This window comes from Equus quagga, chromosome 9, assembly GCF_021613505.1.
Source record: "Equus quagga isolate Etosha38 chromosome 9, UCLA_HA_Equagga_1.0, whole genome shotgun sequence".
Lineage (NCBI taxonomy): Eukaryota > Metazoa > Chordata > Mammalia > Perissodactyla > Equidae > Equus > Equus quagga.
The window spans coordinates 93,805,972-93,818,606 of record NC_060275.1 but is presented as its reverse complement, the minus strand read 5'-3'; the positions used below and the strand labels follow the sequence as shown (position 1 = coordinate 93,818,606).

General features: G+C 43.0%; 1 protein-coding gene across 6 annotated transcripts in view; it reads left to right on the top strand.

The window, feature by feature from the left end:
- RAI14 (retinoic acid induced 14) overlaps nucleotides 1-12,635 on the top strand; it is a 138,290-nt gene that overhangs the window by 103,960 nt on the left and 21,695 nt on the right. For all 6 annotated transcript variants that reach the window (XM_046671279.1, XM_046671275.1, XM_046671276.1 and 3 more), the window contains 2 exons: nucleotides 930-1,018; nucleotides 10,168-10,232. In XM_046671279.1, the coding sequence (XP_046527235.1) occupies nucleotides 976-1,018; nucleotides 10,168-10,232 (108 nt within the window). In that variant the 5' untranslated portion in view covers nucleotides 930-975. Of the gene's footprint in view, nucleotides 1-929; nucleotides 1,019-10,167; nucleotides 10,233-12,635 lie in introns of those variants that run through there.

The following is a 12,635-nucleotide window of genomic DNA, read 5'->3' as shown; positions in this document are numbered from 1 at the left end:
AGCATGGTTCGGACTCCCAAGTGGCACTGAGTTCTGGAGCGTAACTGTGGGCCTTCTTTAATGCTGTTTGCCCCTGATGCAGTGTAGACACCTGGCCACCTGTGGAGCTAGTAATGGGACTCACCTCAAAAGGCTGTTATGAGAATGGAGAGAGAGAGAATGCATAACAGTGAGTAGTAAGATGCTTGGCACACATTAGCCACTTAACGAAAGTTGTATGTAACTATTGTTATTCAGCTACGTCACGGCTGTGGATTTGACATTGATGTTGTCCAAGAACCTTGACTATTATTTGACTTAGGTTTCTCTTTACAGAGTATATTACTTAAAAGTAACAGCTTTGGGGCCGGCCCGGTGGTGCAGCGGTTAAGTTTGCACGGTCTGCTTAAGTGGCCCAGGGTGCGCCGGTTCGGATCCCGGGTGCAGACATGGCACCGCTTGGCATGCCATGCTGTGGTAGGCATCCCACGTATAAAGTAGAGGAAGATGGGCACGTATGTTAGCTCAGGGCTAGTCTTCCTCAAAAAAAAAAAAAAAAAAAAACCCAGCTTTGATGAAGGCACTAGACAACAGAAAATGTTGATAAAGTCCTTATTTAGGAATTGAATCTTGTAGGGACTCTGACTGTTGTTTCTTAAAGAGACAATGTAGTTGAATCTTACTTTTTTCAGGCCTAGTATTTAGGTTAGAAGACCTAAGATCCAGCTCCTGCTCCATTACTTAATAAAAAGTATCAGTGAGTGAATTATCGGACCCCTTTGAGCCTCAGTTTCCTCATCTGTAAAATGAGGTTGATAGTAATACCCACTCTCTGGGTAGTTGTAGAGCTCAAGTGAGAGAAAGTCAGTGTACATGAAGAGGCAAAAAACGTTGTCAGAGAGGAACTCTAAGGAGGAAATCTTAAGGAGGTTGTGTTATCTTTTTTCCAGTTTTCATCTTGCTGCCACGAAAGGACACGTGGAATGCCTCAGGGTCATGGTTACACATGGCGTGGATGTGACAGCCCAAGATACTGCCGGTATGTGGTCTTTATTTCTTAAGTCAACAGACCAGCACAAGAGTAGGTGTCAAAAGGTGATGCATATTCATTGTGGAAATTTTACAGTCTACAGATGAGCCAAAAGAAGAGCATAGCCTCACCTCCAGTAACTAGGCTCTGACGTGGTCTCATCGTTTGTGCCTTTACAAATGTGTTTTCATCTCATATGTGCTTAGTCAGCTGGAGACTGTATGCTTCTTATTCTCCCTTTTTAAAAATATTATTTTCTAAGACTATGTGTATGGACTGGGCAGTATTCCCTGTTTTTGTTTTTATGAATCGTGGTTTGAAGTGGTAAATGGAGTGAGTTGTTTAGGAGCTCATTTTGTCAGCTAGCTGAGATGAGCTCTGTGGACCGAAGCCATGATCCTCATCTGGACCAGTTGCCATGGTTCCCACTCCATCCTGTGTTTCAGTGTATGGAAATTACCTGGGAACTGGAAGGGAGGAAGAGAGGAAGAAGGGAAAGAGGAAAAGGGGGAAAGAAGGGGAAAAAAGAATAAACAGTGTACACATACACACACATACATATATATATATACTCAGTCTCTATGCTCTGGGATTCAAATTCCATTGTCCGGAGGTTGCCAGCAGCTAGTATTTTTATAAAGCTCCCCAGGTGATTCTTATGTGAAGCCAGTGTTGACAAATGATGAACAAGGAAAGTAGAGAGAAAAGGTAGTGTAATTTCATCTTTTATGAACATTGTCTGTGGGAAGAAGCCCCAGGGATCTCCAGCCTGGGGTTCTCCTCCTGCTGGCCACACCGATGGACCAAAGCAACTACAGATGGCTTTTTATTTCTCTAGTGCACTTGAAAATCTTTGCCTCCTAATAGGCTTTTGTTAGTTTTGATTAGAATATGAAATCAGCCTAACTCTGTAGTCTTTATCTAGGCTTTTCATTAATTCATGACAGATCTCTTTCCCTCCCCCAAAAAACACTGGCCGCCTCAGAGTAGTCATCTTGGGGGGGGGGGGGGGGGGCGGAGGGTTGTCAATCAGGTATTGCAAGAATGCTCTTATTACTCAAAATATAATTGGAAAACTTGTGTTTCAGAATTGTTTTCAAAAAGTCTAGCACTGTTTTTTTCTCCTTTTTCTGAAGAAGATTAGCCCTGAGCTAACATCTGCTACCAATCCTCCTCTTTTTGCTGAGGAAGACTGGCCCTGAGCTAACATCCGTGCCCATCTTCCTCTACTTTATATGTGGCACGCCTGCCACAGCATGGCTGGACAAGCAGTCCACACCTGGGATCCAAACTGGCGAACCCCACGCTGCCAAAGCGGAGCGTGCGAACTTAACTGCTGTGCCACCGGGCTGGCCCCACACTTTTTTTTTTTAATTTAAATATTCTCAGGGGCCTGTTGGTGATGTAGTGGTTAAGTTCACGTGCCCCACTTCGGTGGCCCAGGGTTCTCTGGTTCAGATCCTGGGCGCAGACCTAGCACTGCTCATCAAGCCATGCTGTGGCGGCGTCCCACACAGAAGAACTAGAAGGACTTACAACTAGGATATACAACTATGTCCTTTGGGGAGGAAAAAAAAAAAAGAAATAAAAAAGAGAAAGATTGGCAATAGATGTTAGCTCAAGGCCAATCTTCCTCACCAAAAAAAATAAATAAATAAAAATTTAATATTCTCAGTGGTTGGGAATCTTTATTCTTTGAGAATAGATTTTTTTTTAGGACAGGGCAACAGCCACTTGAAGTCAAATCAGGTGAATGAGGCGTCAAACTGGTAGAACGATTTTTGGTTAAAAATAGGGAATGATTGAAGTAACAGAAATTTTTTCTTGAGTAGTGCCACAAGGAGCTCCAAAAATATTTTGAGAAATGGCAATACCAGTAGAAGAATGAATGGTTTCCCTAAGTGACTACCTTGAGGGAAATGCTAATTTATGTTGCACTAATTAAAGTCGTCGTTAATCCCAAGACCCAGTTATTTTCTTTGTTTTTAAAGTTTATTTTTAGTGCTTTTACAGTCATACCACATACACATAGAGCAGTATGGTTGGCTAAAGTACCCTTGATGAGATGTGTGTCCTCTTAAGAAGATAGAATTTCCTAAGAAAATCATAATGTAAACGGATTAGCTTGGAATGAATAAATTGGAGAAATATAGTTTTGTTTCACTGCACTTGATATTAAGAAATAGATTTTAGGGGCTGGCCTGGTGGCGCAGTGGTTAAGTTCGCACGTTCTGCTTTGGTGGCCTGGGGTTTGCTGGTTCAGATCTCGGGTGTGGACATGGCACTGCTTGGCACATGCTGTGGCAGGCATCCCACATATAAAGTAGAGGAAGACGGGCATGGATGTTAGCTCAGGGCCACTCTTCCTCCGTGAAAAGAGGAGGATTGGCAGCAGTTAGCTCAGGGCTAATCTTCCTCAAAAAAAAAAAAAAAGAAAGAAAAGAAATAGATTTTAGACAGGAATCTAGTTATTTCCGTCATAACCAAGCATCTCTTCTCCCTTATCATTTTATTATAGTGAAAAATATGTTTCTCTAATACATGCTCATTGTAGAAAATTGGGGAAATAGAGAAAACTATAAGGAAGATAACCAAAGCTTCTACTCCTACCAAGAAAAAATATTTACTATGTTGCTATATTTCCTTCTAGATTTTCCCTGGTATATTTTTTCATAGTTGAAATCACATTGTATAATAAACTCTACATCCTGCCTTTTTTCTTTTTCCTTAACTGTTCTACCAGTATCATTTCCCACACTAAAAGCTCTTAAGCAGCGTAGTTTTTGTGGCTATATAACACTGTGTGGGTAGAGTTTGTGTTTGCTACCAGATCCCTCATTCAGTTTTGAAGAGCCTGGTGACGTGTTTGGCAGTGAGACCTGGACTTCCCAGCACGGTGCCCACTTCCTTGCTGACCGGATGACACTGCCTTCCAAGAAGCAACAGGAGAGGGGACACTGCGCACCCATCCACGATGCTTCTCTGGGCTGGTCAGTGGGAACTGCCACAGTCCGTTTTTTTTCCAACTCTGATTGAAATGGGTGGAATCCACCGCACTTTATGGCCCCAGAACATTGTCCAGGCATTCCATGAGTCAAAACTGTCTCAGAGCTGCCAGTCACTTCCCCCTCACCTACCATTTTCAGTCATGAGGTCGGCACTTTGGTCTGAATGAGGCACTAACTTCTCCCGATTTCTTCAGAACACGTCAAGAGATCACAGGAGCAAGAGAAGGAAAAAGCTGTATGGAAATGTCTGTTCTGTTATCTGGAACAACACTTCTCAAACTTTTTTCTGTCACAACAAACAAGATAAATGTGAGGGCTTTTACTGCCCGTGCCTATGTCCTTCCTGTTGGCTGTAACACCCACCCCTTATCTCTCCTCTCAAGAAAGCGTGTCAGAAGCCAAGGGAAGGACAAAGACATTAGTCACCGGGCCTTAGTAGTCATCATTGGTCCAAAACACTTTTTATGGTGGTTAAGGGATGAATTAAATGGCTCAGCTCTTAAAGGTGGTATCTTTTCAGTAAAACTACCTTAAGAATTGCCATATTGTTACTGAGATACAGTCATCTTCAACCCCAACACCCTCTGAGAACTGGTCCAAAAATCTGTTACCATAAATCCTACTGCTCCGTACAGCTTCGGAAAAAGCTTGCTTTCACGATATATCACACTGACCCTTTTTATTCTTTGTATCCACAAAGTCTATGAGATGGTCAAACTGGTTCCGTTTCTTTTTAAACTGGTGACTGGATTTAAGTTGGAGAAGCAAAGAGTTTTTAGCGTCTATTTTTTAACCGCTGTCCTTCCATTTGAAATGCTTGGAAGTCTGAGCAGAGAATTTTCGTGGATCCTTTACAATCTTAGGAGCTTGTCAGAAGATAATGCCTTGGGTGTAGTTACAATGCACTATCCACAATCTTATCATTTTAGATGGCCTTCGAGGCTTAGATGAGATGATAGTGTGGGTGTGTTAGCAGCGCCCAGCACACAGTGAGGCTCACTGCATCTGGGTCCTCTATTATCATAATTATTGCTACTGCCTCCAGATCATCTTTCTTCTCTTTTACATGTGAGGCTTTTGAAAAGGTTTCACATCTTTAAGGAAAAAAAAAAAAGTTTTGACAATCATCATGCCGACTGCTCTCATTGTATAAATGAGAAAAAGAAAACGCAAAGACTTGCAGAAGCTCATGACTTATGTTTTTGGTTTGAGGGTTTTTCCTCCATTTCATAATTGCCTAGTCACCAAACGGCACCACAGGCACGTAGCGGTCGGCGGGAAAGTCAGCTCCTAGGCTCACCACGCCGTCTCTGGACTGCACCTACGTGATTGTCCAGCCCCTGTCATTGATTTGTCTGCCCTTGTTCTTCACTGAGTTAAGAACTGACATTTCTGTCTGTTTCCTTAGAGAAAGAACACTTCTCCTGGACAAATAGTAACATTGACTCCCTAGATGACTGCATTTAGCACCGTGGGTGTGAGATAGGATTAAACAGAAACATTAACAGAAGATTGAAGACCACAGAATCTTCTGTTTGTTTTCGATGCTTCTCTGAAGCATCAGCTTTCAGACTCCCTGTATTAGCGAGTGTGTACATTTCATGCAATGTGACAAGGTGGCTTAAACAAGATAGAGTTTTCTCTCTCTGAGTTCAAAGTCCCAAATTGGTAAGGGAGCTCAGCTCCGCACCGTGAGGGACCAAGATTCCTCCTGTTGCCCCACCCTTCAGGGTGTCATGATTGTTCTAATGGCCCAAGATGGCTCCCCCTGAGTCTGCAACCTAGCAGCAGCAAGCGGAAGGGCAAGCAGAGCCCACAAGAGGCACACAGTCAAGTCTCACTGGACAGATCTCATGTGGCCACACCCGGCTTTATGGGAAGCTGGTAAATTCCGGGCAGCAATTCCTCCAGTTAAAAATAGGCAAGGTTTTGCTTTAGAAAGAGGTAGACACAGAGTTTGAAGGATGATGGAAAGTTTCTGTCACTCTCCATATCTTAAATTTTCTCTGATCCCTTTGCACATATGACTTTCATAGTAAACTTTTTTTTCTCATAGAAGAGAGACTTCGGAGAGAGGGAGGTGAGGTATGGCAGTACCATAATGCACAGAGTCCTCAGAAGGGGGAGAGCTTGAGAACCCCTGCTCTTCCCTAGGGTCTCTGGGTGCAGGTTAGCTTTTGTTTTGATTTCTGGGTGGCCTTCTATTCCATTATATCCCTAATCCCACTCAAATTTGACACCATGCGAAAACACAAAAAATAATATTCATCTTGAAACTCAGGCACGTTAGAGAATGGGCCATTTAAAATGTAACTGCAAATTATAGCCCATAAGTGTATCTCATATTTTAATTTTCAATAATGGAAAACCAAAAACGGTCGTATGATTGATAGTACTTGCAGTTAACTCACATGTATAGGAGGTCAGAAGGGCCATCCCTTTACAACCATCAGCATAACCTGCCCATGAAAATGTTTCAAAGGATATACATGCACACGTGAAAAAATCTTTTGATTCTATATAAAACATTATGCAAGTCTGTATTGGGGAGACTAAGGGATAATTTCATATCTCTATTTAATAGTAAGAACGGTTATTGTAAATAAATCTTTTATGCTCTGATCGTCTTTCTCCTGGGAATATAACAAGGTGAATGGACTTGTGCTTCAGGGATAAAAATTTGATGTAAAGCTGAGGATTTCTAAGAATAATGTTTAAATATATTTAAAATTATACATAAGAATCAAATAAACATATTTATTTATTTTTTGAGGAGGATTAGCCCTGAGCTAACATCTGTGCCCATCTTCCTCTACTTTATATGTGGCACGCCTACCACAGCATGGCTTTCCAAGCGGTGCCATGTCCGCACCTGGGATCTGAACTGGCGAATCCTGGGCCGCGGAAGTGAAATGTGTGCACTTAACTGCTGCGCCACCAGGCTGGCCCCAATAAATGTATATTTTTATTGTTTAAATATATTCAGCATTCTGAAACTCTGGTTTTTAAGAAAATATTTTAAACCTTCTTACCTAGTTGAGTCACTTAATTGTCTTTGTTTTTCTAAATGTTTCTGTATTATGATCTGAAATTATGGTTTCTCAAACTTTGGTCTTCTGGTATTTGTTAGCCGTATCTTTGTATCCTATGACTTCATTGGTTTTAAAATTTTTCATGTGCTCTCGAAGGGTATGTTTTCAGTCCCATCAGAAATTCCTCTCTTATGTTAGTTAATTCTTCTCTGTTTTCTCCAGTGATCTTAAATAACCGAATAAATGGTTATGGTCTGAGGTAGTTTGGGGGAAGGTGGTGTGTGGCTAGAATGGCTTAGACTTCTTGGTCTGTCTTTAATAATAGGCTTCTGAAACCACCTGCACTAGCCCATGACTCTTGACTTACAAATAGCGCTGGTCTTTTTACTTACAGGCAAAGTTCTGCTGGAGTGCACTTGAATTAGGGCCGCCCTGTTCCTTGCTTGTAGGGAAATTGCTTCCTGATATTCCAGACAGATCTGCAGTGGAATGGGGGCCAGACTTATGCACTGTCTCGTTATAGTGACATTCTGTCACTAATACGATATATTCCCTCCAGGAAATTTTGCATTTGGAAAGAGAATTGTGTTTTAATGGTAGTGGTGAGAGGCATCTCCCGTCAGTGTAACGTCGTCCAGGGAATGAGGCCTCGTTCAGATTTTTAAGTGAAAAATACTTCTGTGCTCCTGATTAGGAAAACACATCACCGGGCCAGGGAATAAAAGAATTTTGTTTCTCTAGAAACACAGTACTTACTTCCAGGTATGAAATGAAAATCTGTAATTTATTTTATGATGGGTTGTTTAAATCTCCCTGCCATCTTGTCTTTGGAGAGCCGTGCCTTTCTCCAGTGGGCACTGTTTATGTAGAACAGCTTTTGTCCACGGTGTAGACAAAAGTTAATGCATCGCGTACACGACATAAACAGTCTTCTACTTACAATCAGGATAGGTTCCAAAAGTTCATCTGTAAGGCATTTGTTTAAAACTTTGAATATGCTTGTCCTTAGAAACACTGGTGTAAGTGATGTTTGGGGGCCAGGCTAACCCCCCAAAGCCTCTGTAATGCATAATGTAAGTGAACTCACACTATTATGCATTGTGTATCCTGAGAGGAGGGGTCTCATGCAGTTGGAGGAGGAAGGGGAAGAAAAGATCTTTGTCTTCTTACTTCCAAGGGTCTCGTTTTCCTCATTTCCTAATGTTGCTCATCCGGTTGGGAGAGGGCGGAGGGATTCCTGCCTCTCAGCGTCCCACCCCCACTAAAAAACTGCCCCCTTCACATGCCCTTAAAACCTCTCAGTACAGCCGATCTCAGAAAACAAAGAATCCGACCTTTTGACCTTGTACATGCTTTTGTGCAGCTCACTGTGGTCCTAAAACCCTCTAATTTTTAAATACGGGTAATTCCTAGTCATAGGATTCTCTAATACTTAGTGGATTTCCGGTCAGTGTTAAGAGAGTGAAGACTAAGTCAGAAAGGAGAAATGGTATTTGGAAACTGGACCACCAAATAAAAGAAATTGTTCCTCTAAGCCAGTGGTGCTCAGTGAGGGGTGATTTTGCCCCTCGGGGGATATTTGGCCATGTCTCGAGACATTTCTGACTGTCCCAACTGGACGTCTTGTGGGTAGAGGCCATAGATGCTGCTTAAAATGCTACAATGCACAAGACAAGCCCTCACAGCTTAAAGTGTCAGTAGCGCTGAGGCTGAGAAACCAAGCTTTAAGCATGTTCCAAAGTGTGGATTGTTTACAGGTGTTACATTGAGGGTATCTTGGATAAATACTTCAGGAATCGCAGGATTTAAGAGTTTACTAGGTATATTGGGTTGGCTGGCAGTGGTAACTTTGGTTGCCTCCCCCAAATCCCCTCCCCAGACATTTGTAATGAATATACCCTCTAATTCAAATGGACACGTATATACTGAGGGCCTACTGTGTGCTAGCAGTGTTGTAGGCACTAGGGATATAGCAGGGAATAAGACAGACAAAAATTCCTGTCCTCACTGAGTTTATATTTTAGTGGGGAAAGAAGAACAATTAACTACGTAAATGTGTGTGTGTGTGTCTAGAGAGAGAGAGAGAGAGAGAGAGAGAAGTGGGGGGCGGTGGGAAGGGAGTGTTGGAAGGTGCTTGGTGCTATGAAGATGAAGAATGAAGCAGAGTGTAGAGATAAAAAGGGTTGAGGGGGAATGGGAATTTAAATGGGGAGGTCAGGAAAGGCCTTATTCGGAAGGCGGGATTTCAGCGGTGGCATCCGGGAGAAGGGAGAGAGCCAGCTGGGTAGTTTTGAGGAAGAGAATCTAGGCTAAGCAAAGAACAATTTGGACAGGCCCTAGGGTGGGAGCCTGCTGGTCTGGTAGCCATACCAAGCCTGCCCCTAAGCCCTCTTCCAGAGGAATTGTATAGGCCCATTAAGCGGTGGAGGGAGTTGGGTATAGCATTAGGATTTCCTAATGTTATTTGACTGCAGAAACATCAGAGAGCCTCATGTTGGAGTCCTGTTCTATGAAGGGGACGTAAAGTAAATGCTACTTTAATAGGATGGTGGTGTTTTTATAACTCTTTTCCTTCTTCTCCATAAGAACTTTGACCATCTGAGAACTCCAGGTAATCTCCATTCATGGCTGGAGTGTCTTTGGAGGAGAGAGGAATGAGAGGTCACAGTGGGGACTGAGGTGTGTGGGTGTTTGGTGTGTTCTCTGCTGGCTTGCAGGCTGCCTTTACTGGGGTCCTAGGCCTGTGGTTGTCGTAGCCTGGTCTGACTGTTGTGGACGCAGGGTATTTGGCATCCATATTGACAGCTGAAGGCAGAGCTTTCAAGCTGCATGTCCTGAGTCCACCGCAAGCTTCTAGCCTGGAGCTTAATTGTACCCCAAGAGAACGGCAGTTGGAGTGGACCCTGAATGTTACCCAGTGGGCAGGATGCTCTGTGTTCTCCCCACCTGTGTCACAATGAACTTTACAGATAAGCAGTTGAGGCCTTACTCGCAAGAAGAACAATTCTGTCTTTGTTGGAGAACAATTTGTTTCCTCGTAGTTGACTTCATTACAGAGATAAGAAAGATTTAAAATGTGTGGCCTCTTTTTCCAATTTTCTTTTTTAAATCCATTTAGGACACAGTGCTTTGCATCTCGCAGCCAAGAACAGCCACCATGAATGCATCAAGAAGCTTCTTCAGGTAAAATGGCAACAGCTTAAAATTAGAAATGTGTCACTTTTAAAATTTAAAAACAACCTTATCTGTGAAAGGACAAACACACACTCACACACTCCTTAAACACTATCTCAGAAGCTGGGTTTCCTGTGAAGCACTTCATTATTGAAATGATAGCCAAGGAGAAGATTATTTCCATAGCAATTACACTGGTAGGGAAGAGCATCCTAGTCAAAATTTGGAGTGTCTTCCTTGGATCCAGCCTTTTTCTCCCCTTTCTTCAGCCCCTTTTCTTTTCAGAAGGACGTATGCCCTTCAAATAGTTCTTAATTTTTTCCGGGCTGTTGGAGATCCTTACAATATAGGCTCTCCAATATCCTGGTATTCTTTCAATCATTAGTAGAATGCAACTCTCCTTGAGAAGCAGAATTTCAACCATTATTGCCTTGAATATAACTTGATGAGCTTTTAGCTCTTGGTTTTTAAGTTCTTGGTTTTACTCTTCTTTATAATTTTAAGCCAACTCCCTGGTTTGATAACCTTGCCAGGAAGTTTATAATGATTACTTCGGGTGATGACTTCCGTTCATCTTTAAAGATGAATATTTAATGAAATCCCAATAGCAGTCTGTTCAGTAACATCCAGCTGTTTCCAGTCAAAATGCAAGCTGGCTGTTTTCAAGAACAGCAGAGAGCAATAAAATATCTGTTTGGAGTACTGTCTGTTCTGTCGAGCTGTTGTCTCGGCCTTCGGAGCACTGGCTACGACCCGGTGTCTTGCTTTAGTTTGGCTTTGCAATTCTAATACAGAAATGTGGTCACATTCTTCAACTGGTCCTGCTCTGTCGATCACACGGCTTCTTGTCTTGTGTTACATGATGCAAGCTACCGCCAATGCCGGGAATGCTTAACCTTAACAGGTCTGAAGCGAAATTCAAGAAAAATAGATCAACATCTCTGATTATTATTTTTATTATGAGGCTTCTTCCTGAAACCAATGAAAATAGAACTTTTCTTATCTGCCTCCTCTGGGACTGGGCACTCTGGGTAAATGACAGTCGTTGGCTGGCCCAAGTGCCCTGCCTCCACACTCTTGGTCTTACCTCCATTTTTTAAACTTACTCGTGTTTTAAATCTCCATTCCCATCCTGGCTTGGCCATCCAGACTTTGCATCTGGCTCTGATTTTAAGGAAGAATGAACTTGATGAGCTGGAAATCCTCATGGGCAAGGACCAGATATTCTAGCCTCTCATGTAATTTTATATCTGGTTATGCAAATGGATTGGTTTTTCTCTGGAATCTTTGAAGCCTTTAAACTGTTCCTCGTGCTGTTCTAAAATTAGGCCACAGCGTGGTGAGTCGTAACTTGATCTCCATTCTTCTCACCACTGAAGGGCGCACAGACATTCCACTCCAGTGTGGCCTGTTCTTGCCTCCCTTCGCTTCCAAGTTGTCTGAATGCTGTTCTTCTTTCGCGATAGTTGTTTAAACCTGGGGCTTCCATGTCCTCTGTCTCTCTCATCAGTTCTCCATCTCTCATCTTGGCAACCTGTGCCCTCTGTGAGGGGACCCCTGTTATCTCCTGCCACCTCACCACTGCACCCTCTGCATTTTCTCCTCTCTCTGGCCTCTCTAGGCCTTTGCTCTTACTATGTGTCTGCAGGAGATACTTCTCAAAGTTCTGTCTCCTCAAGACAAGGCACACAGAGCCTCCTGAGAGCCTTTAAAATCAAATGAACTCTCTCCCTCCCCTGAGAACCCACTATTCCCCTCACTCTTTCTTCTAGCAAGTGTTCCCTGGGCGTGGGCACTGTGTCAGGCATGAACTGAGCAGCGCCTGTCTTGGTGGAGCTTGCAATCTGGTAAACAATTATACAAATACATGTTACAAATTGCACAACACTAAGAAAAAATTAACAGTGTACCGTGAGAGAGAAGGGAGAGGTGGATGTTCAGGGAAGGCCTCCCGGAGGAGGTGCTATTTAAGCTGAGAACTCAACAATGAAAAGAGCCAAAGGAAAAGCATTCCAAGTAGACAGAACAGCAAGTCCAAAAGGCCTAAGGTAGGAAAGGCACTAGTCATGGAAGAAAGAAAGCCAATGAGTGGGCCTAGGGCAAAGGCAGTGAGGAAGAGAAAGAAGGGTAGAGGGTAGAGGCCTCGTGTGTCATGATGGGCAGACTGCAATTCTTCTACGTACAGTGTGGAACTGCAAAAAGAGCTTGTAAGTAAACAGTGACGTTCACAGTTTTAAAAGATCACTCTGGTTGTACAGAGAATTGATTAAAGGGTGAAAAGGCGGAACTGTGGAGACCCACTGGGAGGCTCTCGTAGCTGTCTAGGTGAGAAGGTGCTGGCTAGACCAGGTCCTGGTAGTGGAGAAACAGAAGAGAGTAGACCCGGGCTGTGTTTGGAGACAGAACTGACAG